Source organism: Lethenteron reissneri, chromosome 47 (genome assembly GCF_015708825.2).
Source record: "Lethenteron reissneri isolate LAM-NWPU_2019-01 chromosome 47, ASM1570882v1, whole genome shotgun sequence".
In the NCBI taxonomy this organism is placed as follows: Eukaryota; Metazoa; Chordata; class Hyperoartia; order Petromyzontiformes; family Petromyzontidae; genus Lethenteron; species Lethenteron reissneri.
The window spans coordinates 815485-842702 of record NC_083825.1 but is presented as its reverse complement, the minus strand read 5'-3'; the positions used below and the strand labels follow the sequence as shown (position 1 = coordinate 842702).

General features: G+C 53.8%; 1 protein-coding gene across 11 annotated transcripts in view; it reads right to left on the bottom strand.

Annotated features, from left to right (window-relative positions):
- LOC133354480 (transcription factor 7-like 2) overlaps positions 1-27218 on the bottom strand; it is a 169251-nt gene that overhangs the window by 112619 nt on the left and 29414 nt on the right. For all 11 annotated transcript variants that reach the window (XM_061571340.1, XM_061571338.1, XM_061571339.1 and 8 more), the window contains exon 4: positions 4708-4806. In XM_061571340.1, the coding sequence (XP_061427324.1) occupies positions 4708-4806 (99 nt within the window). The remainder of the gene's footprint in view (positions 1-4707; positions 4807-27218) is intronic.

Sequence of the window (27218 nt, the reverse complement as noted above, 5' to 3'; positions counted from 1 at the left end):
AGCGGCTCGGCTTCTCAGTGGTACTCGGTACATCAGTGATGTGAAACACAGCTGTTACCAACTTGCTTATTTATACCACTTAGCCATGGGTCCTCTTTTCAGCCGTTTCTGAGCTGTTAGACAGAGGCCTTAGCATTGTCGAGGCCTCACCATCACAACGTAGAAGAAGCAGTTCATAACGTTGAAATAAAAAAAAAGATTACAACTGTGCAAAGACCCTGAAAAACAAAGGCCACACTCCTCACCGTGCCGGCATTTTAATTGGCGCGCGTCGGCAGGGTGGCACCGTGGATGTTGACGGCACCGTTTCTGCACCAACTGGAACGTCCCTGGGTGAAATGGTGGTGTCCAGATATTTTTTTTCTCCTCCTCCTCCTTCTTCATATGGTTCTCAGTTTCTCCGCCCCCCCCCTCGCCCTTTAAGCTCAAAAGCTCAAGAAATCCGCGCGACACTGAGCGTCATTGTGGGGCTAATCGCGCCACGGACATGTGGCAAGGGCGGGGTCACACGGCCAACGCTGGGTGGCACCAAGTGCAATTGCCATAACGGCACGGTCGACATCGGCGTCACTGTTCAAAGCGGTCACGAAATAAGGGAAGGCCCAAATGAGTGCTCAGTGCGGTGTACACTGCTCACAAACACCCCCCCCCCCCCCCCATGAGGCTACGAGGGGAGAATCTTTGTTTTTCTGTGTGTCGACAAAGCAAAATAGAAAATACCTTCTGTGTGTATTTTAGTTCTTTCTTTGCCGTCGACATTCAACTCATCTGGGCAAAAGCATCCCCCCCTCCAAGTGTCCCACTCTCCACGATCTCCTGCAAGCTCCTGTCGAGCGCCACTCGACATCCCCTCGTCTCACCGTCTCATTCTGCCCACCTCTCTCTCTCTCTCTCCATCCCTCCAACGGCCTCTCCATTCCTTTCTTCATTTTTCCCCCATCTGTCATCCGGTGTCCGAGCGCGATGTCTTTGCCCAGATCGATGTAAGTTTTTTTTTGCAAATCAAACGTTTTCATTATCAAATCTTCATCTCGTAACTTTGCAACGCCTCATTAAAAGCCAATCTCCCTTTCCCCCATTGCTATATGGCGAACTTGTAGCTTTCTTGGGGTTTAAGGGGCCAGGTTTGTGTTCTGGAGATGAGTGTTTTTTCTAAACTCTCGCCAATCCTCTCTGCGAAATGTCCCACCATGCAGAGATGTGACCTCATGGGGTCGAGTTGACCTTGCGATATCGCGCTGTGGGACCGTCCAGCATTACTCGGCATCACACTGCGGGGCAGGCAGAGACGGACTCCAGGAGACCCGTTCCTTCCTAGAACTCCACAGGAGTCTCTAAACTAGGGGCTAATAATGCTGCCCTTTAGGATGACGTTTTACCACAAGGCAAGCAAGATGGGGCGAGATGTCCCTTTGCAGGGCCCAGGACTGCAAATGTTTCACCACACGGTTTTTTTTTTTGCACCAGCCCCATGTGCCACCACTAAGCACTCTGGCTTCAACAAGTACTTCGGCTCACGACAGCTGTTGGGACAAAGGCCTGTCTGCGAACACCTATTAAAAGCCTGAAATGGCAAAACTCGTGGGCGATGTGGTTAATGCCACATTCGCCCGACTGGGTGTTCACGTGTCGAACCACCTGCAATGTTAAGCTGAATTAACCAGGTTCGGATGACAATTTCCACTGATGCTATGCACGATTGGAAATTTACACCGATGAAGAGCGACGTGGCACATGAGCGGGTGAATGGCCAACACCAGGCTGAGCTGAGTTGGGAGGCCCAAGAGCGGTTCAGATATTCGTCGCCGATGCTGGTCGCGAGTGAGAATCAAACTCGGGTTGCTGGATTCGTAGCGCAGTTCACGTTAAACACTGCACCAGCGCTCTCCATTTGACCGAGAAACGCACCCACACACACACACACGTATGCAGAGAATATTTCTCTCAAAAGTGTTCCCAGTGCATGCTAAGGGCGTACTAAGGCTCGTGGAAACTGCGAGCCGTAATTAAATCGAGCGTGTGGGGTGGGGGAGGCAGAAGAGAGGGTGAGAAATACGAAATAATTTAATGTAATGCTGGAAAAGCTCCAAAGAGTGAAACTTTACACACAGAAGACACTTGAAACACAGAGTGGTCGGTACAGATTGGCATGCCTCGTGGGCGCATTGGGATAACGACAAGCGTGCTCACAAATGCCGCGGTGTGTTTCGGCGCAGTGCCGCTACAAGCAGTCACATCACGCACGTGGGACTTTTTTTTCCCTAAATTATTCACGGGAATTTGTTGCTGTTGTAAAGTAAAAAAAATTCAAGGCAAAGGTGCAGCCCTGCAATTTCCTGTCCGCAGCCACTGCTGACGGAAGGGCCCTCTCCACGAGAAGGCAGATCTCCACAGGGACCACGCGCTAAGAGGGAGACTTGGCCTCTTCTTCCATGCCGGCCAGACGATTTGCAAGAGGGTAGCGTAGTACGATTGACTGAGATGTAACCATCTATACTGTATGCTCGGTTAACGGGGTCGGAAAGGATTTTGAGAGAAACGTGCTCCATGGTTTAAAACTGCCGCGCCGCTAACAGAAGGAATTTGAACCGGCGACCTCTGGATTGTGAGCATTACACAACGGCGGCATGGTTCTGATGAAACTGAATTCCACACGTTTACTAAGAGCACGAACATTTCCTACAATTGTGGAAGTTGTTGAATCGCTACTAATTGCCGTGGTGGCGAGATGTTAACTCCCTGGAATGATATGAAGGAGGTCGTGGGTTCGATCCCGATCCCGACCCCGACACCTATTGTATATTTAGAGTTGTGCGTTCTCCCCGTGGGTCGGGAATTTTTTTTCCTCAGGGTCCTCCGGTTTTTCCCTCCATTTAAAAAAATATGTGTTAAGAGTATTTGGCTGGTATACATTTCCACATGATAAGCCACTTCCGTTGAGCTATCATTTGTGGCCAGAGCGCTTCTGAAAGAGCTAAACAGCCCAATGGGGCCTTACCTGGTAAAATTGTTTAGTTTTTAGTTTGTGGATTCACCGTATGCACCGCGATAACACGGGCTGAGGCAAAAGACCGTCCACGCTGATTTACGCTGTGAAGATAAATATTTACGTAGGGAATCTAAATATTTTTTTACTTGACGCCGATTAATGGGTTAGCATCTGTACACGTTCAACAATGAAGCCGATAATTATCGTGGATCGTCACGCGTTCACTCGCGCAGATATTAAAAAGCACAGCAACAACACCGTGTCGCTGCCGCTCGCCACAGAGAACGCACAGACACATCAGATTTACGACTTTGCGCGATTCACTTACCTATTTCATCATCATCATCATCATCACACACAAATCGTCACCGTGTTGTGCGACCGTCGTTCGGGGGCAGTGAGCAGCTGAGCGCAAAGCGGTGGCAACCTTCAGGGCATCGTTAAGCGATTGGCGAAGTATGGTGGTAGGTGGCTAATGATTCTCATTTGAGAGGGCAAGCATTGGGGCACAACACGCGCGTGTTTAATCTATGTCACCCTTGATGTGATACCTGGGGGGGGAGGGGGGGTTGAATTTTCTTGAGTCTTACAATTCGTTTAAATTCCACGAAACCATTGAGATTTAATTATCGGAAAAAATTGTGCAATGGAAATAACTCTTAGGGGGTGACAATGTCAACAGGAGAAACTCGTAAACCGCCGGTTGCGGGAGGGGGAGCGGGCAGGGGGGGGGACAAACGGACATCGTAGCCGCAAAGCGCCGTCACGGCGGACTGTGACGATGGGACTGACACTTTAACTATAGCATCACCTCGTATCTGGAAGAGGATGGGGGGGGGGGCAAAAGCGAACGCAATCTCACCTCGCGGGGCGATAATGCGCGTGGCTTTTCGTGCCGCCTCCCACAACAGCAAACAAAGCGCCCGACCTTTCGTTTTTTGTGTGCAAACTACTGTACCTCTGGGGCGGGACAGCCGTGCGGGCGTTTGGCTGCTCTTTGTTTTATCAAGTCGGGGAGAGGGCTCAAGGTGCAGCGGTCGATGGCTGTTGCTCAATTTTGCGACCCCCCCTACTCCAAGGGAGCAATAAAGTGCAGGGGGGGGGGGGGTGCCGACCCGTGGGGTTGACGTTTCGCGACTCGGCGCAAGTCTGTCACCAGGGGGTGTTCTAAGCCACGCCGCCGCCGCATCACGCCGGCCTCGCGTGGACCGTTCCAAAGCGGCGGAGGTGCGAGGGTGCGTGCGGAGGCCGTGGTGGAATGTGCCACTGCGTACGCGTGGGGAGGTAGTCAAGGGATGGTGGGGGGGGCGGAGGTAGGATGGAGGGGGTGGCCAACACGCGCGTTTACAACCGAACTAAAATGGAATTTGAACCTCGTCTGTTACAAAGTGCAGGAGAGGTTGAGGGTGAGGTAGGAGGGGGGGAGGGAACAGGGCAGGCTGCGAGATTATCTCCGCTTTCGAAGTTCGTGACCGCGCCGGTCATACGTAACACATTCATATGTGCGTACATAATTTTTGCGCTCCGTTTGTTGTCCTTCGCCCGCACCTCCGATGACCACGCTCGGGCTACGTACGGTGGTGCGAAAAGAAGCTCAACGTACAAACATACACACGTACATGTTGGGCGTGGCCCGAGACGGGAGGGCAAAGTGGAGCGAGAAACTCAAGGAGAGGGACGACGCGTTCAAGGAGGAGGGAGGGGAAACGAGTGCTCACGATGAGGTAGGCCGGCGAAGGGGAGCGCGAGTCATCCCCGGCTTTGCGGCCGGGTAGAGGAGCTTGCATGTCGAAGAGCGGCCACTTGAGAGGCAGATACTGTGGGGAAATGGCGACAAAAACAACGGCCACAAATGAGCGCAGCGCTTTCATCATGTGATGCAGCATGTAGGTTGAACTTCTTTCGCACCGTACGTAGCAAACCGCGCTAATCAGACGTGCGTTTGGCGAACAGACAAGGGAAGCATTTTGCATCGTTTAGGACTATCAAGTCTGAATGATCGAGAGAAAAAAATAAATACATCGCAAGAGACAATGCAGGCCGGAACACCGCGAGTTTCAAACAACACGAAGAAACGTGGACGCAAAGCACTCGGCCCTTGTCCATTATAAAAAAAATACATCAGCTGTTCCTGAAGAGAGGACCACAATGCACTTCTTCAGGAACTGCCGAGTTTTTTTATTTTTTTGCATAATGCTGAGAGGCCAAGAGCTTTATTCTACGTTTTGCGAGTTGTTTGAAAGGCAATGCCGTCGACTAACCCAACACGGCCATCAAGACAGCAGCAGCAGCAGCGTCCAACCACTGGTATTCAAACATCACCAGCAACCACAGCTGCAGCAGCACCAATGGTTCATGGTTACATCACTACACTCTAGTTGTGTCAGCCGTTCTCTATGCAATGCTGAATCACAAGCTCCCACCAGCGATAAAATCGACGTCCAACATTTCTTCTCGATCCAACCCTCAATTGGCTCGTTGGTTTGCGGATGCCACTTAAAGAGTTTACAAGACGGACCCAGGTGTTCCAGTTGGCCCGCGCTCCACAGATAAATAATACTTGGGTTTGGGGAAGCTTAATGAATAAATGCGAACCTCTTACTGGGACTTTTGCCAGGCCACCCGAACGCAAGACACTTTTACGAACGAACCCGGCAAATGTTGCGAGACGTAGGCACACGCACACGGGAGCAAGCTCTTGGACTCAAACTCTACCCCCCCACCCGGCCACCACCACCACCGTCCACCGCCAGCACAAACCCTCAAATGGCAACGCGCACAAAACCTCAGGGGCACACCTGAGGGCTGAGGGTACATCGAATCTCTGAATGGCAGGGCGGGGGTCGGTGGGGCTAAAAAAAAAACGGCCACAATGGCCATTCAGGGTAAAATTATTCCGAGAGATTACGGGCGAGCGCCATTGTGCACGCAGATTGGAGGAGACAGAATGACCCTGTGGCCAGCGCCGGGGCTTTCGCTCTCCGCTTACAGGTCACTAAACCCCTTGCCGAGAGGGGCCTCAGCCCCGACGCTGCTCAATGGGCCACTCGCGCCCCCCTCCACCTCCCCCCCTCTACCCCACTCCTGGCCCCTGCCCTAAATCACTTAATTGTGCGTCACGAAGAATGGGATCTCCCCCCCGCCCTCTGCCGTCCTTGCCGGGGAGGGGGGGGGGGGCAACAATGGGGGCCTCGTTGGAACAAATTACGCGGCCGCAGCGTCTTATTAAAAAAGTCAACAGGACCCTTAAAGAGGGGGCTCAAGCGAGCACCTCAAATTAAACACTTTCTTCCCATGCTCGATAAGCATGGTTGGCTTTGTACGGTGCAAAAGAAGTTGAACGTATGTACAAGCCGGGGGGGGGGGGGGGCACACACACGCAGCAACTCCTGCAGGCATTGCACGTCTTGGGAGCGCGTGAAAATATGCAACCTGAAACAGCCCACCGCAAGAAATGTCCTTTTTTCTGGCTGGCACTCAATTAGCGGCTTTAATCAATTGTTACAACAAGAAAAGCCGCGCCAGCGCCAACCCCAAAGCGAGAGAAAGCGACAGACTTTTAAAGGATAATGAAATACCCCCACCATACGGTTTACCCGAGTAGCGACACAGGCGAGTGGCTTATTCCGGCTGCTGGGAAATGTCTCGCTGCAATTAGCGATTGGCCATGGTGTCACTGGACGTGTTGACTGCGCCAGTCGCTGCGGGCGGTTCCATTCTTTTCAGACAAAACGATCGCGCGGCGCTCAACGTCGCTCACCAACCGCACCACCACGGCTGCTCGCCGCTCGTTAAGTTTCTTCCGGCGAAGCCCTGCTCAACGCTCGCGATGCCTCCACTTGTTTTCCCACAACCCCCTCCTCCCCCCCCCCCCAAAAAAAGTGATCGATGGCCGTCTCGGCATGCAGGAAAACTGGATGTTGGTACTTACGTAAATGTTGGTTTATACGTATGGTGGTTACCGACAAGGCCATCTCTGTGGCAGACACTCAGAAACTCATGAAACTGTAAATATGAAAATATGATCCTCATGGCGGTTACCCCTGGGTACCAAATAACACGAAATGGCCGAGGCAATTAAATATTTTATTTCTGGAAAACTATTTTTTCCAGGGGTGTACTTAACCAATCGATCCAACATCAGTGCTACTCCACGAGGTCAACACGCAGCGAGGACGACTGCGCCGGGACCCTGAACGCTCACGGTACACGCACCGTGGTGGTGGTGCATCGTCGTGCACAAGCTCGTCGAGACGAGTCGATTTCCGCATCGCCGAACATCAACAGACTAAAAACCACTGCATCACGGACAAGATGGGAGAGCCGGGGTACCGCCATAAGGTTCATATTATGAGCGTGCGGGGGTAAAGGAGAAACACAAGGTGGGAGAGAATTGAGCCTTGAAACAAGAACGTGGTTGTGAAGGCGACGACACAAACCCCCCCAGGATGAGCCGACAGAACACGAGGGGGGCGGGGCGCTCAGTTCACAACTTCCCAGCCCAGGGGGTGGGGCAAGACGAGAAATGTATTTGGCATGACGCGGCGTAATTCATGCTATTTTCTGCCGATATGCCCGCTTTGTTCTGCCATAATTCGGCTGCCAAGTGGCTGCTGATGGCTCGCAATGTAGCCCCCCAACTCCACACCCGAAGTGTGCAAAGGTCTCTCGCACCCCACAACACGCAAAACTCCCGTTAAATCGATTTGCACCATCGGGAACGCTGCAAACTATTTTTTGTTTGTAACTGAAAATACAAAAACAATTCCATTCATAAATAATACGGTCTACAGTTCTCTCGTTGTTGTTGGTGGTGGTGGCGGGCGATGCTTGCAACACCACAGAACTGTAGCCGGAATAAACTGCTGGCACAACTTGTGCACATGTGTACGACAAGTTAAATAAAAACTTTCCTAAGCCAACCATCTGGCAGTGTGTGGATTGGCGCTACGTGCTGGTAAGCGACCGAGCAGAGGTGGGGGGTGCCACCCTAAGCCGTTTTTTTGTACCACTTACAGAATTTTTTTTCATTTCGTAAAGATCCCAAGGCTCTTGGTGGAGAAAAGGTCACTGAAGGCGTCAAAAAACCACTGAAAAGCTCTCAAGAAACAAGTCCACTAGCGGAGGAGTGGCATCGGTAAATTGTGCCGAATGGTTTCGCGTGATTGACGAATCCGTAAAACATGCAAAGAAATCTCTCTTAAGAACCCTCTTTGGCCCTTCTATGCCCCTCTCCAAGAGTGTTTTGTACGGCGGATTGCCGTCGTATGTTTTGGATTTGACTGTTCATAGGCAGAAAAATATAAACGTGCCACTCGGCAGAAAAAAGCTGATAATATGGCACTAGATATCACGGGCAAGCTGCTTGATTTGTTTCAATGGAATTTGCAGTATCCGTGTAAAGCCTGCACAGAATCGACAGCACTAGGACGGTGAAACACAAAATGACAATCTGGACTTGCCTCGTAACAAGCCGAGTAATGTCACCGTGACATTTGCACAAAAAAAACATTTTTAAATTCAAGTCAAAACCAGACAGAAGAATACAGTGGTAAATAATGTCGATGGCACAAAAGGGGGGGGGGGGGGCAACATCATCCCGTGATGGATCTGGCTGCGGCCGTGCGAGTTGCACGGCAACACCGCCGGTCCCACCTCACGTGCTCCTGAACTTAAATGGAGGTGACAAAAAAAGACACCGCGTGGAAACAGAGAGAGACGAGAGCAGGTTGGCGCGAGAACGTGTCGCAACATGAACTCACGGAGAGTGAGTAAAGCATCAAGTCGGGGTCCTTCGCAATCGCACGACAAAGACGCGACAGTGATGGGGGAGGGGGGGAGGAACAACTCTGCCCAGACGTCGGGGCGAGCCATCGCTCGGTTCCATCGCGGTGAGACAATGACCACGCAATTCGGGAGTATAGCCGCAGCGAGCCGTAAGAATGTGGTAAAAAAAACTGGTGAACCGCGTTTTTTTTTTGCTTGCATCTCAACAGTGCCCTTCACGATGTTGGAGGGCTCTCCTGATATCGCCATGCCCAACATTACTCCTGGGCGGGCGGCCGTTATCGTGGCTACACGTGACCGGCTCGGCATGTGACCGTGATGGTGCGACTCCCGTTAAAGGTCGGCCACTGCCCTGGCGCTGCCAGGATGCCAACGGGAGACAGGGTGGCGTGCTCACCCGCAGGGCCGAGCTGCCAGAGGGAGCGCAGCGGCGGTCGGTTACGAGTCAACAACCCGGCGCTCGTTTGCGTTACGGCGCAGCAAGATGCCTCAACGTAAAACTGAGAGCTTCGTGTAAATCCAATGCCAGATGAAGGCCTCCGTACTCGTGCTGTGTCATCAGTGGAAGTTTGGTTGTCCGGACTTCACCACGCTGGTCCATGCAGGTTGAAAGAGGGGGGTGGGGGGCCCACGGTTGTTAGCCATGGCTGGGAATCAAACCCAGGTGAGCAGGTTTATTTTGTGAGTCAACCACTGAACCACTGCACCACCACTTATGGAGCCAAGTTGCTTAGAAGCAACTTAGCATTCCGAGACCATCTTGATTTTAACGTGGTCTGAACAGGAAGTCTCACAAGGTCAAGCAAGCGAGTGGTTTGCTCCCCTCCATAGGAGGTGCCTTGCCAGTCGTTCAAATTCCACATCATAGTGGCAGGAGGACGCGGCAATACAAACGTTGACGTCCCGTCAGGCGGTGCAGCCTCATACGACACGGAGCATTTTGCAACGCGAGGCTCACATTTCGGGCAACCACTTTTAATCTTCATACATATTCCACAGGGGTAAAAAAACTCCTCCAAGCTCCCCTATCGCACGGAGAGCGAGTGAGTGAGCGAGTGAGCTCACGTGGCGTGCTACGCGAGCTCAGGATTGGCGTTCACCATCGGCGTTTGAGGGCTGCCCTCCGCCGCCACCCCTCCCCCATGAAGCCAGGTGACAACCGCCGCACCGCCCGCCGGCACCGTGACGCGCCCGACGGGCAGGTGCGCCCAGGGGAGGCCCGCGGATGCCTCGACCTCACGGAATGGCCGGCACGGGCTCAGCGGGGTGAGGAGGAGATGGGGGTGGGGTCCACACGTGGCCTTGGCACACAATGGCCACCTCTGTCGCGAGCACACTGCCCCACCGCACGCCGAGCAACTGCCGCGGCGAAAATCTCGGCAGGAAATGCGTGGCCGTGCGCGCGCGCGCACGCGGGCTGCCCCGCAATCGTGGGCCCCACACCCCGGCACCATCTGACTTTTTCCATCAAGACTGCTTTTCGGAGAGAAAGAAGCTAAGAGAGCGAGAGGGGGGGACATTTTTTTCTTAATCCCCCCCCACCACCCCCGGCTCAAGCGGCCGCCCACAACCCCCCCTCTCTGCAGCCCCGCACATCCCTCCCCCTGCATCTCCCCCCCCCACCCCCCCCCACTATTCTCCCTCTCCTCCACCCCCATGCGAGGAGCAAGCCTAAAACAACACTTAAGACAAATGTGTTTCTCGTTTCGGCGTCCGAAATTCTTTGGAGCGGCTCAAAACACGCGGGAATTGAAAATGACGATGGGAGTGAAAAATTCGGCCATGGGGGGGGGTGGGGGGGTTCATCCGATAGGGCTGCTGGGCACGGCGTGGCCCCTCGGGAAAAGTCACAGAATCGCTCAGCCAATCGCGATGTTGGTACTAATTTTTTTTTGTATCGCCGTTTAATTAAATTGTCCAAGACCATGTTAAGCACGGCTGTCATCTGTTGATTATTAGCGACGAGTAGTTTTCGGGTACGTTAATGGGGCGGGGGGGGGGGGGGCTCTTTGCACAGCCCCCCGTGTCCCCCATCGTGACGCGGGATTTAGATGGAATTAACATAAAGGTTTCCAAACACGTCGTACTTACAACAGCCCAATACATATGCCAATGGCTCTACCTACCGGAGGTTGGGGGTGGACATCAATATGCATCGCACGGTGATGCATGCGCATGACCTCGAGATAAAAAAAGAGACACAGCCAAAGATCCCCCGTCTAGCCTTGAACAGACCACTGGGACAAGTGCTGTGAACAAGCGGGTGGGTGGCCAACACCACAGCCTTTGCCTCCCACCAGAGACGATGTTGACATGCTGCACCAGGTACCCATTTTATAGTTATGCTAGTTTACCCAGGAAAAAGCCTCGCCAAGCCTCATGACTCTTTTATGAGGTTCCTGTCAAGTTTTGCAGGAGGAGGCGGCGATGATTGCTCTATAATTTCTGAGTAATCTGCGGTGTCACTTCTCACATTTTTTTACAAAAAATTGACCACGACGCCAGCACACAAATGACACCACGGGATCTTTAATGTCCACCGTGAGCCAGACGACTTGTATTTTTCACGGTTAATACATAGAACCCACCCCCACAAAATAACCGGGGGAGCCGCTGGATTCGAACTGTGGGGGACATTACACCAACCTTCCCCGCACACAAACAAGGACACACAAACACACGTGCACGTGCGTACAGACGCCGCATTCGCGTTCGGCTTCAGCGTCTCAAACCGCGGGAACTTTCGTCAACAGGTGAGAGAGTCAGTCGAGTAGCACATTCCCCGAGCGGGCAGGCGGGCGGCCGGGTGGGCGAGCGGGCGGGCACACAGCAACCCCCCCGTTCTCAAGGGCCTTTGGAGAGGCAGCCGAGCGTGAGAGAATGTACCGGCGCGGGAGAGGCGGGGAAAAATGGACAGTGGGGGCTGAGGGGGGGGGGCAGCACAGAAAGGGGCCCGAGCACAAGGTCGCAGAACCATGGACTCGCCACAACCGCCGTGCGTGCCCCCCCACTCTCCCCGCCCCCCCTTAAATAGGGGATTGCTAACGGCACTTGCCCTGCTAAGGCTATAGGGGTATCTTTTTCTTCGTGTGTATGGGTCAGGGTGTGCATGTGTGTGTGTGCTGGTATGTTTGTATGTGGTGCTAACTCACACCACTTGTCCAAAAAAGGCTGTACGGGCATGCGGGTGATATTGGTCTTCGGGTGTGTGTGTGCACCTATACTTGAGGAGCGGTGGCGTAGTGGTTAGCGCACTGCGCTAAGACCATAGTGAGGTGGGTTCTATTTACAGCCACTGTTCAAATTAGTGGCAAATATCTCAACCGGTCATAAGCCTCCCCCCTACGTCGACTTCACCTTAAATGAGTTCCAACTAAAGTGTGTGTGTGTGTAAACGCCAACACACTGCGAAGACGAAGGCAACGTGGGCGTGGTCCCAGCCACACCGCCCCCTCGTGTGGTGCCGGCACGTCCTGCGGAGGTGCTCGCCAACAGCACTTCCCCCGGCAGTCTGTGTCGGCTACCTGGGGGGCGGGGGATCTTGTTTTTTGCGTGTGTGGTAAAAGTTGTGCCCATGTTTACACACTGCTCATTGAATTCGCAGTCGGGCTAGGGGAGACCCAGAACCAGTTCAGGATAATCCACCACTAATTTTGGTTGAGAGTGGAAATTTAACTAGGGTCACTGGGTTCACGGCGCAGCGTTCTAACCACCGCGCAACACACACAAGACAAAAATCCCCCCTGCAGCCATAACAAATTGTTGGGGCAAGTGCTGTTAGCGAGCACTTGATGCAGGCCGGCACGGCACAGGCGGGGGTCGGCAGCCGGCACCACGCTCGGACACCTTTGTCTCCCCAGTGCGAATGTCTACATACCGCATCAGGTACTCATTTGAGGCCGAGACGACCTAGGGGAAGGGCCCCAGGACCGGTCTAGATGATAATCATCACCGGTGTTGGCCGCGAGCGGAAATCGAACACGGGTCTCGGGGTTCCTTAGCGCAGCCCCCCCCCCCCTTTCACACACACGTTCATCACACTCAACAATTGCCGTGGCCGTACCTGGAGTGAGGGATAAACCCACTAATTTTCTCGGATAACAGTTTATCCGTCTTTACACAAGTGTGGCAAGGGGGGGGGGCGACCGCTCCTCATGCTCAGGGAGTTCTCACACGCGAGCTCTTCATGTCGCCACATCACAAGGGGGGGGGGGGGCGGGGGGGAAGGCAGCATGAATTAAACCGCAGAGCGCCCTCTCTTTGATCTACCTCTCCGCGGGCTCACGGGTCAGACCCGCGCTTTTATTTACAGTAGTATTACCAAATTTCTTCGGCAAGCCACATCAAATAGGATGGGGGAGAGGGGGGGGGGAGAAAGAAATAAAAAATGTTTAGGATTTTTCAGAAGCCACCTGATTGAGACAGAGGGAGGGAACCCAGGAAGAGGGCCCGGGGGGGGGGGGGGGGTCGAGGTGGTGGAGGGGTGGGGGCGCTGTGGTCACGATTAGAGGGAACCGTTGACGAGACAACCACATGTAACAAAAAGTTAAAAATAGAAAGTGTGCAACTACACCAATCCACCTCTTCGGTTGGCACTTTTAATTCCCACAATGACAAGAATAACGATCCAGCGCCGGTGTCAATTCCACCGCTGGATGAAGCTTTTTCCCCGATCGCCCGCGCGAGTCGCCCGCGCGAGTCGCCCGCGCGAGTCGCCCGCGCGAGTCGCCCGCGCGAGTCGCCCGCGCGAGTCGCCCGCGCGAGTCGCCCGCGCGAGTCGCCCGCGCGAGTCGCCCGCGCGAGTCGCCCGCGCGAGTCGCCCGCGGTTGTTGGGAGCGGACTTCGCGACGACGCTCGCAAAGCAGCGCTTGTAAAGCCCCCCCCCCGCTCGCCGACGTTGATCGTCGTCGGCGAGGATCGACCGGACAGACTTTTTGCGGGGCCCACGGATTGCGTGTTAACAACCGTGCCATCGCTCTCGCCCGCCCCATGCAATGCGGGCGCGTGCGCTACGTGAACGCACACACGACATTTACACGCCCGCCAATGTACGTTAAAAAACAATGGAGTGCGCGTGCCAACCACTGTGCCTACCGTTGCTCCTCATAATTCCAATCACGGTACGTCAACGTGCGTGCGTCTCTCCGCTAAACGTGCGCCTAATGCCACAATTTGGGTAATTGCGTTTTATTTACAGTAATATGGCTACAAATTTCAACCCGGCGCCGTCAATTTCACGGGTCCTGTGCTGGTGCGCACGGGGCCACGCAGAGGTTTATTTGTGCTGTCGTCAGTCAGCGAGCAGCCGCCCCCCCCCCCCCCCCCCCCCCCCGGGCGTTAGCGCCAAGGCTCGTGCGGGCCCCAGCGCAGCACCTCGCACGCCGCACGCTTCTCACGGCAGCTACGACGGCCGTGCCAGCTTCACATCCCCTTCCAAGAGAAGGCGCCCCCCCCCCCCCGCCGCCCCCCCGCTTGAAGTTCCCGCCAAGGCCACCATGGGAGAATGATGTCGCTTCCCCACCGCCCCCCTCCATCGCACTCCAAGCCCCCCCCCCATCAACCCCTGCCCCCAAATTGCCAGCCACCTCCAACATCCATCACTTCAACTCCATTCCACCCCCAAGCCGACCACCCCGAATCGCTATGCCGACGGACCTCGGCTCAATTCCAAACGGAATGGAATACGTACGGTGCACGAAAGACGTTCAACATACGTACACGCGGTGAAAGTTCAACTTCTTCCGCACCCCAAGTAGCCAACCGCAGGAATCGGTTCCGATAACGGAGTTCTTTACACCCCCAGGGCCACAACATTTATATTATTATTTGAACCCCCCCCTCCACCCTACCCCTTCCCTAAAGAAAAGGTGGTGGCCGGTATTGATTTCATTTGGATCGCGAAAGCCGGTGCCCCAGGCAGCACTGCGAGCGCGTCGCTTGCGAGCGTTTCTTCGCGAGGCGCGGGGCTGCTGACCAACTATGGCCCCGCACCCCCATCCTCGCCTCCCCACCTCCCACCGCCGCCCCGATCTTTTGCTGCGGCTGCCAAGTGCCTCCCCCTCCGCCGCGGCCCTTTGATGTTGCCGCCGTGGCCGGAGATCAAAGCCTCGGCTACAAAACAGCGCGAGGGAGGGAGCGTGGGGGGCGGCGTGGGGGTGGGGGCGGGCGGGCGGCAGCCTCAGACGCCGTTGGCTGGTGCCGTCCTTGCAAAAGAACCGCACGGTACTCTCTCCTCTCTCTCTCTCCTCTCTCTCCTCTCTCGCTCTCCTCGCTCTTCTGTGAGCGGACAGAGCGGAGGCCGCACGCGTGGCCCCTGCGGCCCGGTTGTCGCGCACAGCGCCATCGTGGGACAACCAGCTTCTCAGGTCGCTAGGCGATCGCAAACGTCGCGAAACATTTGACACCCACCGCCACCTCCGCCGTCCTCAAATCTTTAACGCGGAAGACGTACACCAAGCCAGAGGGGGCTGCCTCGAAAGTTAAAATTGCTGCTCGTTATTTTCTGTTATTGGGCGGTGTTAATGATAACGATGGTGACGACGACGAGCAGCGGCGAGATGTTTGTGCTTGCACAGACACTGCAGCCGCCCACAAAGCCCCTTGATGTGGCTGTTGTTTTTATGAATAAATCGCATAACTTTGTGGCTTTCACTCGATGACGATGTTGCTGATGGGGTAACTGGGATTAAGTTTAGTGGCTAAGAGCCCCAGGAATATCAGTTACAATTCAGGATTTATAAAGCACTCAACTGCGCTGTTGTCTCAAGCAGACGCACACCACAGCAGGGAGATGAACTTCAAGTTCAAGAGAGAGGGTGGGTGGGCGGGCGGACTGGGAGGTTGACCTCGGAAGAGGAGGAGGTGGTATGAGGAGCCATTTTGCAGGGGTGTGATGCAACTGTAAACCAAGGCACCTAACTAAGAAACAAATAAAGACAATTCTGTCTCGTTAATAACAGTTTTGTATTCACTGCCAATAGTACATTTCCGAAAAACAGACACGGGGTGGGGGAATTCCTTCCAGAGTTCACGAGTGCAACAACCAAAAAAACTACCCCGCTAAGCAAGCGCGATGAGTGGTTCCGTATTCACAAATCCTCAACGCCGTACACACGTGGCGCCTCGGCAAGAGGGTCAGCGCGGGGAGTGGGTTGGAATGAGTTTTCTGGTCTTGGGGGAGCGAGATTCGATAGCGGAGGGGGGCGCAGAGAAGCGAGGAATAACAGGGTCGGCGATGAGATGGGAGGGGGGGGGGGTCTCAACTTCCTTACGCCGCTTGCACATTTCTCAAGCCGAACGCGAGGACTGTTTTTTGTTTTAGTTTGGTTCAGTTCTTCACATTTTGTCGAGTATCTGGAGAAACGCATTTTTTGCTCTCTGCGGGCTTGGGAAGGCCGCATCGTCGAGCCTGAGCAATTTCACCCCCAAAAAAATTGAAATCAGGAAATTGACTCCGCGAGAAGTGCAAAAGGTTCCAGGTTAAACGAGTCAAAACTTTAAAAGTAGTACCAACGACAACACAAAAACCGCTTCCAAAACGTCGAATTGTCCTGCAAGAAGCACACGAGTCGTGTGCGAGAACATTTTGACAATAAAAGGAAACAGGAATGTTTTTTCGTTCTGCCGGTCGCCGCGTGTGTGCGCGCAGCAGTGGCCGGCGGGTGCTGGCCGGGACGTTATTTTTTTTTATTTTCACGATAACTTATTTAATTCTACTCCGCTCTGCATTCTATTTCAAAACAAAGGGCGTGCAAAACATTTGTCCTTTATTAACTTTGGCATTAAGTGCACAATGTGATAGCGACAAAACAGGACATTTCCTCTGGCCACCACCCCCCTCTGCCCCCCCCCCCCCCACTCCCACCACTTGCACCCCCCTCTCCGGTAAAACCACCGCTGCCCCCCCAACTCCCTACCCGCCCGCCCCCCCACTCCAAGCACACCACGGCGAAGCAAGCAGAGCGCGCACTTCGGCACAAAACCCCAGCTTTGTTTTGTCTAGCGTGCGACCCGGATCAGCGCGCCAGTCTGCTGCTTAGATTAAGCAACGAGAGACGTCCTGGGAGATTACGGAGAGATGCGGGTTTTTTTTTGTTGCAGGGGCCCAGAGCTCGCGCTCGCGCACACGCATGCACACGCACGCACACGCACGCACACACACGCACGCACGCACGCACACGCACGCACACACAACGACGAGCAGCGGGGGGAGGGAGAGCGGCCGGGAGCCGAGTTGTCTGAGAGGTGAAGAGCAGCATTGGTGATGGCGCTAGCGATGGAGGTGGTGATGGCGCTGGCGATGATGATAGAGGTAGTGGAGGTAATGATCGAGGTGGTGGTGGTAAGAAGCGGAGGTGGTGATCGTGGTGGTGGCGGTGCGGACAGTGGCAGTGTTGGTAGCGACGGTGGTGCACGTGACATGATGTAAATCATCCAAAAAATATTCTAAATTTCCCTAAAAAACAAAAAATTAAAATTGGATAAGTAAAAAAACTCAACCATACACATCGAAACACACGCAACATGGGTTTTCTTATCGTTCATTTTGCCAAAACGATCACTATTAAGACGGAGGGAAAAAAACAACCCTGTAAAACCCCGAGCCATTCCATTCACGTGCTGGCCTGGCTGCGTAAAACCCCACAGAGGCTGTCATTGCCATTCATAAAAAAACGCGAAAATTAAGAAAACAACCAGCCTCTGCGATTACACACAAATTAAACTCCGCGCTAAGTGCCCTCCGTTGGCTAGGGGGGCTGCAGAGGAGGGAATCCCTTAAGCCCAAACACACGCACGGCGGCTCGTCTCAACAAAACGCTCCGTTTTGTGTTTTACCCCCCTCCCCCCCTTGCATTAGGGGGGGGGGGGCACGGCGGGGGGAGTGGGGGGGGGGGGCATTTTTACGTTGCCCCACGTTCTACCAACAAACCTCGAGTTCCGAATCTTGAGTTCCAAGCTCGTAAAGTGGGAGCACGCTCGTCAACACGGAGCGCGCCGGGGACGTTACGATCAACAAATTAAAACGCCTCGAGAGAACGAGGTGGCCGGGCGATCGTGGGCTGGTGGCCAGCTCGACCCGCCGACCACTCTTCTCCAACGCTTGGTCCGCTTTAAACTCAGAGATTTGATGAATCGTGATTACGACGACCGCGTTTGACCGAGGTTAGGGGTCCGTAACCAAATTAAGACGAGGAGACACTTTTTTAGAATTCGGAAAAACACCCCTCAAGACGGGAAGAGCGCCAATGCGTGCGAATACGAGAGCCGGTGGTCCTTGAGAAATAACGTCACGAAGCCGGTCCCCGTTAAAGAGACGCATGCGGCTCCCGGACACGCAACGTTGCCTACCCCCGACTGAGGTGGCTCCTTGTGACCCATTGTGCTGTAATGAACACACAGGTCAACGAGGTGTAACATTATTCTTATCTGTATTTAAAATACTCCCGTGTCATTCGTTCATTCATTCGTCTGCATTCAGGTGTGTATTAAGACGCGCATTGTGATGCCAAATGTGGCACGATCACATGGTCGTCTTAGCTACCAGCTCGGTAAAGTATTTGCCTCTTCTTTTGTACAAAGCTGTAGATGAAATAAACACCAAGGAAATGGAACACGCGCAAGAGCGGGACACCGCCCCCACCAAGGAGATGGAATGATAAGAGCAGCTCGTGTTGCACGTGCAAGCTGGATTATTGGGGAGCGCTTGGCGCAGCGGTTCTACAAACCGGGCGACCCGAGTTCGATTCCCGCTCACGGCCAAATCAAGCGATGGTTATCCGAATCGGTCCTGGGCCTCTCCTAGGTAGACTCGGCCTCAAATTAGTACCTGGTGCAGTGTTAACATCGCCACTGGCGTGCTGCTGGGCACGCACCCCCCTCTGTGTGCCGTGCCGACCTTCATTGGTGCTCGCCAACAGCCCTTGCTACAACAGTCTGTTGAAGCTATTTGGGGGATCTTTGTCTTTGTTTATGACATTGCAGGATCGTGAGAAAACTCACCGCCGTCAGATGGTAATAATAATAATGTTTAAACGTACCATTATCATCATCAGTCAAAGTCAATCCACGACTGGATGAGGGCCTCCCCAAGCTGGTGCCATTCTCCTGCAATAAACAACTGCAGTGTCCACGATCAGCCGACGCTCGGCATACCGAGAACAGCAGTCGAGTCCGGCTGTGTTCGTTACGAACCTCGGGACCACCAAAATTCCCAACGATCACTGCCCCGACGGCAGTGGCGTTCTTCTTCTGCACGGGACAAAACCAAGAAGCGATCACGCTGCGTTCATCTCTCGTCGGAAGGGCATGTGTTTGGTTTTTGTTTTAGACCACGCGATGCCGGATTTCCAAAACCAAACGATCGTCTCCGGCCGAAAGGCGGCGTTCTTTTGAATAGGCGGCAACAAGCGGGCTCAGTGTTTGCCGGAGAGGCTGTTTTGTGTACAGTGCTCAAAGGGAGGGGGCCCCCCCCCACGCAAACACGAGGTTGGCCATGGCCGCCCAATCTTCACTCCTGTCCGCGAGCGAGTTCAAGTCACCCGCCGCTTTCTTTCCGTAGCAGCCGTCCGCTCGCTTTTAAAAAACCTCTTGCCAAGTTTGTTGTTGTTGTTGTTAAAACATCAACAAAAGTGATGCTCCTTATAATAAAGGCCGCCGCGTTACCGACCCGCACTGTGTGCGAGTGCCTCTTTGCAACAGCACCTCGCCGTCCCTTGCAGGGGAGTGACGGCCCCACGAGCCCACAGCATCCTCGAGCCCTGGTCACGTACGACAAAGGGCGTCTGAAGCTGGCTCTGGACCTCACCACCCTAGGTCAACTCAGCCTTAAAATCACTAACCGAGTTCCCGCAGCGTGCACATCGGCACTGGGCCAAGTATACATTCGCTCACTACTCTTTGGCCGGCTTGAGTGACAGCCTTAATAGGTGCTCGCTGACCTCCAGAAAATCGATATGGCTGCACGGAAATCGTTTGTATTTTGAAATAAATGCAGAAAAAAAACACACGCCGATACGGAACAATGCCCGAACTCCGCCAGCACTGCCACTAAAACCGTTTAACAAGAGAGGCCAACAAACTTGAGCGTACGCCGCACTTGATGCGACTGCGAGCAAATTAAAATTAATGCGCTCCGTCACCTTTTGCCACCGCACGCACACAGTGGCGGAACCAAGGTGCATTCACACTCGGGGCCATTGTCTGCAAGGCATTAACCAGGTGCTTGCCCTTAATATTTGATTATGACTTTAAGTGAACAATAGGCTGGGGTAGAGGCGGTAGAGCAGCGGGGAGAAAAAGCATTTGTCTCTTATTCAGCTCAAGGAGGGAGACAATGGGGCTGGGGGTGCGTGGGAGGGCTGTGTCCACCAGCCGAGTGCATCCAACGGACACGCACGGCCGCCACCGCGTGGGGTAGCACGCGGTACCGGGAGAGCGCGGGACGTCAGCTGCCAACGTGCTCGAGCGGCACAAGAGACTTGGCTGGGCCCCCCTCCGTCGTCTTGCAATGAAACCGCGTTCATCGGCACCGTCACGCGATCGTCAGCCGCGAACAACCCACGCCCGTCGCCATCTCTCGCTGCTGCACTCGCACCTGCACTCGAGCCGATTTCGTAGCAGCCATCTCCGTGCAGCGGATGGCCTCCCGGCTGTATTCCCGACTCGGGCCCGACGGTCCGTCGCGAGTCTTGACCAACCGGCAACGTGCCACTACTTGGAACGTGGCGTGACCCGACCTAAAACCCTTTTTTATTTTCTTAACAGGCAACGTATTTTAAGCAGCCGGCTTCTCGCGAAACGTTAAGACATTGACGTTCATTGTCCTAAAGTGCACCGTGGAATTCCAAACGGACCCCTGCCTGGAGCCAACAAAGTGCAGCAGCAAGTGGTGGGGATGGAAGGCAAAGTCCGAGCAGGAACAACAATGAGCGAGGGGGGGGGGGGGGCTCCATCCCACTGGTCGCAGCTCATGGAATGGGTGCGTCCTGCACGCAAACCTCTTGAACGGAGGATATTCGGCAGCCACAGGCAGTTTTGCGGATCGCTTGAAGAATGCATGCGTGTTGAACTTCTTTCGCACCGTACGTAGCCAGCCGTGCTAATCGGTGCGCGGTGGAGACCTATCCTACAAACGATCGTCACGGATTATTTGCTCTCGCGACTGCCGCTACAGGCTCTTGAATGGATCCCACAGGTCAGCAGCAGGCGGACGATCCAATCGGGAGGGAGGTTTGTTCTATTTGCTTTGTTCGGGGTCGTTTCTCTCGCGCATCCAGTCGTCGTCAAATCGCCGGCGGACACCAGAGGCGGGGGAAGTGTTTAAAACTAGATTTTAGTACCCGTGTCAAAAGCTGATTTTGATAGGTGGTCACACCTACACGCTCCACATCTGCACCTTGCCCGGGGACCGTGTCGGTGAGCACCCCAATGGAATAGCTGCGCGCAAACCAGCTTCAGATTTGATGTCCGGCCCGATCCCCGTGCCAAGCGCTTTTCTCAACTCCAGTCCTTGTGAGCCCTGACCAGGCAGTCTTTTCCCGCCATCTTTTCTATTTATATGCAAATGAAGCAACCGCATGCACCTGATGGTAGGTAATCACGTTAAGTTGTACCGCAGTGGGGGGGGGGTCCCGTAGACTGGAGTTGTAAACTCATTATGTACATCTACAAATGTAAAGATAATTGAACCCTACCACACCGATTCGATGCATGTATCAATGACACAGTGCATCGTTTCTACGCTTGCTTTCTATCTGCCCTGCTGGTCTGGGAGTAGTGCGCACGCCATCGCTCCAGCCACAAGAGGCTGCATCATTTCACCGCGACATTGACAAAAAGAGATCGAAGCCTCGAATTGAACTGCGACAACTACGGATTCATCGCTACGACGCCATGAGTGGGTGGAAGTAGGAAGCGAGAGAGAGGGGCGAGTGGGTGGAAGGACAAGTTGGAGCGAGCGCACCCCGGGACCGGTGAAAAAGCGGTGCGCGGCTCTGCACACAGCTCATTGAGGGCGCGAGTGCCGAGGGTGACGCGCGGTGGCGGAGTGCGGACAATAGTCGCTCGCTCAGGCGTGAACGGCGGGAAAAGGCGCCGTGGAGGCAGCGGCTGAGCGCAACCCGCTTAGGTGCGGCGGCCGCACATTTTTGTTTGGTACATTTTTTTGTTGTTTTACGCAAAAAAAGCACGGCACTTAAAACCGCGGGCCCATTCAACGCCTCTACCTTGGGTGCGCGGGTCTCCGCGGCCCCTTATTTGTCAACGCTTGTACAAATGGCGAATGAACTCGGGAGGGTCAAAGGTTGCTTAAACCATGAGGCATCAACCCCACAAAACCCCTCCCCACCCCCTTTCCCCCCCCCCACCCTCCACCCATTGCTTCCCCGGTCGGCTACACATTACCCCTCTTGCGGCACAATAGCCGTGGAATTTCATTCAGAGGCGCGGGGGCGAGCAGGCGGGTGTGAGATTCGAAGGCAACCTGGGCCGGGGGACGTGCTGCGGAGACGGAACGGAGGAAGGAAGCGAGGAAAGGAGGAAGAGGGGGGGGGGGGTCCGGCGGTTGAGTGCGGGCCGACGAGCGGAGTGGAAGAGGGAGGAAGGACAAATGGGCGCGGCGGCGGCGGGCACACAACGCTCCTCTCGTACGTCCCGTGGCTGCGTTGTCACCCCGTCCGCGGCAAAGTTGATTTACGCGCGCAAGCACGCAAGCTCGCGCGCGCGCGCGGGGGCCACTCCAAACTCTGCGCACGCTCATCCCGTGCGTGCAACGGTCGGTTAATACGGGAGCAGCTTCCTTTCACACCAGGTTTCACGCGTACAAAAGGTAGCATTGTATTTAATGAGCGCCAGTTTTTTTTTGTCTGAAAAAGTGCACGCTTTTAAAAAATTCAGTTGCAGTTGAAGGTATGGCTTTGGCCTTCTGTTGAAAATTGAGAGCAGTGAACAAACAGGGCACTCTTTCGCATGGGTTTTCTATCTCGGAGGAAGCAAGGTGGGACCGTGAGTGCGCATTTAATAATTTATCGCGCGTATATTAGTGCCTACAAGATATTAGTGTGTATGACAAGAGGGCTCTCATCCCTTACACTCTGCGCACGCAGGGAAATGGGGGCCAGGTGGCTTAGCCGTTTCACAATGCAAGTGTTGGAAACGAGCGAGCACCAATGACATCCTTGCGTTCAAACCCCCGGTTAGCCACCCAGGATTAAATAAGGTTTTGTACCTTGGTAAAAAAAAATATTTCTCTAGTCTATGCCACAGTCTAACTCGCACTGACAGCACAGACGACGAAAAACATCGGTACGCAAGTCGATGGTCATGGAGATCATTCACCTCCAATTGTGTGGGCCCCCGCATACAGAAGGCTAAGAATAAATGCATCCTCGTCCTGTTTAATTTTTTCTCAATTTTATTCCAGTTGTGCCATTGTGTGATGATATAAAGCATTAATTTGGAACTCTCGCAGAGCAGTGCATCAAACTCGTGCCAGGAAATGGGCCACGGAACGAGACAATGCAGAGTTACTTTCGAGCTCGCTTCAATTAACTTTTTTTATATATCGCTCTACTAGAGAGAGCACTTTCCTGTATGCCCTGCGATAAGGGAAAAGTTTGTCGCAAAACAGGAGCGCAATCAAATCAAGTCTCAAGAGATGGAATTTCAAACAAAGTTAAAACAAAATTTCACGTGACTTTTGTGTATCCGTACGAGCGAATTGTGACCAGGATGAGACCATACACTTCCTGCACTCGAGAGCCCAAGCTTAACCACGGGGAGATTGAAACCCGGATTTGACTCGTAACCTCAGCGGTGCTGGCTCGGCGCTCCGACTTCCGAGCCAGCGAGCCATCTGACCCCCTAGAGAGATTCCGAAAGTGGCATTACAAGGTCCTCGGTCCGAAAAGAAAATAGGTGCAGAAACAATGCCCTACACTGGTTCCCGAGAATCATCCATGCAGCCTGGGGGCTGTGGGACGGGTGTCCACGCAAACACCCACGAGGCGAACAGAAGGAACGAGCACCTCTCCAGCTGTTGTCGACCGGCAGGTCCTTGCACCTCGGTCGGATGCGCAGGGCGGCCGTCAGGATTTGGCGAACCCGTGCAACTTTTTAGCGGACGTGGGGCCATTAAACAAACGAAAAGGTTAGCCGAGTGGATGCCGATAAAGTCTGCCGTGGCTCGCGGCGATTCCTTTGATGTAATTATAGATAGTCAAATATGGGAGAGAATTCGAGGTATGCCGAGAGATGCGAAGTGAGAACCAGCGGGGAGGAATAATGCGACCTGCTTAATGGGCCGGCTGAAAGGCCCTCATTTGGGATTTGAAAGGAAATTAAGGTCACTGTCCATGCCAGCTGGAATCGGACACTCGGTGTTTGTCTCCGCGGGGCTGCAGCCGAGTGGCAAGTCATCAGTAAGGATTGCTGAACTCGGCAAGGCTCAGCACTCGCATGCACAAGCGCCCGAACTCCCCACTGCCCCCCCGTCGCTTACGTCGAAGGCTGTCGAATTGAGCGTAATTCTTCCGATTGGCATGCGACAAAATTCAGAGTGGGCAAAGGATAATAGATGTACCAGTGAAAGTCACAGAATGCCGTACAGTCATTGACCGCCTTGCTGTACTTTCACCTTACTAAACCACCACCCCCACCCCAATTGTACATCACACCAAGGGGTGGTGAGGCCAGTTCCACATAAACACGCATACATTTGGTCATGCTGACAAATAAGAACTTGGTATTAATTTCAGGCCGAGTTGACAAGAGGTCCAGATCAGGGCTAAATACCAATTCCCAGTATGTATATATATATCCATACACACACGTGGCCAGGAATCGAACCCAGGTGTGGTTGACATCGCAGCTCACCTGGTGCGCCAACTAACAGCGGAACCTCTTTATTCCCCGCGTACAGGCACGCGTGCAACATCGTACCGACCGCAATAAGTAAAAAAAAAGTCACGTCGAACCTCCTCGTTCGACGCGAGAGAGGATTCTACAAAGTCAGCAGGCGCGAGGAAAAAAAAAGCGCTCCGCGGGCGTGCGCCTACGCTGGCGTGGTAATGAGTGGGTGTGCGCCGCGCGTGCACGCACACAACGGGGCCGCGGCTATGGCCAGAGGCCCGCATTCTCCAAACCTGTCGTGCTACACGTCACCTCTGACCCCCCCCCCCCCCCCCCCCGGGGCCACACAAAATAATTTTCTTCGCGTTTAATGCTTCCTACAGGCAAAATGGTCTTGTCCGCGCACGGGTCTAGAATAGCAACCTTCACACGCCTCGAATTGATTGTTATAAAAAGAAAATTTGCTTAAAAAGCAATAAAACTCGGACAGAAAACATCGTTTGTCCAGGCTGCCCATTTGTTATCTGTAAAAAATAACGCTCTCTTGAGGAAGCGTTTAACAGCGCTACTGGAACAGAGATGGTCACTGTGGACCGAAACATTCCATGTGACATGAGCGAGACGTATTGTACTACTGTATACGTATATCTCACGTTGTCCGTTTAACGAAGACAGTGGCGAAGTTCTTGACAGAAGCTTTCCACCTTTTCTTCGGTCTCACACGGTTTCTCTGCCGTGTCTCGAGATCCATTTACGTGTGTGTATGTACAACTTCTTTTGCAATTGTACGTAGCCATCCGTGTTAAACGGAGGTGCGAGGAAGGACGACAGACTAAACACAAAAATAAAGTTTTCCATTTTGATTTGAAAGTGCACAACTCTAGTGGCTTCCTAATATCGAAAGAGTGTTCCAGACGGCCGCAGAAGCGCATCTGAAAGCGCGCGATGCAGTGACCGTCTTTGTTCGATGGCCACCCAAAAGCCACCACGAGGATGACCACCGGAGTGTATTTTTCCATGGCCCTCTGCGGCTCATCCAAGTGCTCGCATTTTACCACCAGCTGATCAGTCTCCTCCTCCTGCTTCTTCCCCGCCTTCCATTATCCCTTTGCGGAATCATCTGTCGCATCTCCCTCCAGCTGACCTTCTGAAGACATGTCCCCCGCACATGTCACCTACCTTCTCAACAGACTTGTCACTCATTCTTGTTGTTCTCATTCTCTCTCTCAGCACACCGCTCTTCATTCCTCTTCTTGAAGGCAGCTCGCTAATTTCATTCTCCTATTGTGTCATCTCAAATGCATTTCGTCTTTCCGTCTCATACTGGAAACATTACAGTACACTATAACTGCCGCCGAGGCCAAGTCTTGTTAGCGAGTACCTATTAAGGTTGCCAAAGCGCAAGAGGATTTGGGAGCGCGCGGGCATTACGGAGAATTTCAGTGGCTGCGTTTGTGGAAGCTTGGCCAGAACGAACTCGGCTGCTTGTCGGGTGTCGTGTGGTTACTGGGCACGCTCATTTCCCACCCGCAATTAATTTTCACAGAGGGGGCCGCGTTGCTCCTAACGGCCGCGCAGGAGCGAAAACAAAAAACCAAACATGAGCATTTATGACACACACGTGTGCAACAATTAACGGTCGTAATAAAAAAAACACCCTACCTCGAATACCGTCACGTCAATTAAAACAAAGTGGTGGTTGGTGGAGGGGGTGCATATCAGGGACGGAGGGGGGGGGGGGCACATGGTGGCGTTTGGGACATCCATGGAAACAGCTGCATTGCTTTCTGAGTGGGGGCTCCCCAATGCCCGCCACCACCCCCCACAACCACAGCCCCTTTGCCTCTCTCCACTTCTCCACCCAGACTGCAAATACCCCCCCCTACCCACGCCACTCCCACCCATCCCCGCTTGGGTTACCCACCATCCATTGCAAGCACTCAGCACCGCGTGCCAAACACTCGCCCGGCCTCATTATTTACACAAAAGTCAGTCTGTTTCCAGGTCTCGGACATCAATTTGTAAATCTCGGTCGCTAATACAATCCAGGTCGCCCGTCGCCCTGTCTCTCCGCTCTCTCTCGGAGGCAAAACAAACCGCGGAGAGGCCCAAAACACAGACCGGACCGGCGGCAGCAGCAACCTCGGCCGTGTTTGCAAAGCCGCTTGAGGAGAAGTCGCGCCCGCATTGTTTTAGGCCCGAGTGGTTTTTTTGGTGTTGTTTTACCCCCCCCCCCCCCCCGACTCGGCCTAGCCGACCGTTATGAGCACATTTTTAGGTTCAAAACAGTTTGAAAAAATAAAAACGGGAGGGGAAAAAAATTTGACGGCAACAAAAAAATGACTGCGGCTCAGCGTTTGCTTCGCAGCAAACTCAGTTTCATCCCGCGAGGCCCAGAGAGCACGGGAAAATAATGGCGCCCCGCAAACGTGGCGGGAACTAAAACTTACGTGGAGTTTTTCGGCTTGTAAAAAATTACATAGCAGTTTAGCGGCACCGAAATATATTGGACGACGCACGGGTTAAGGATGGGATATGAGTTTCCTAGTCTCGGGCACAGGCTTTTCAAGAGACGCCTTATTCCGCAGAAAGCTTC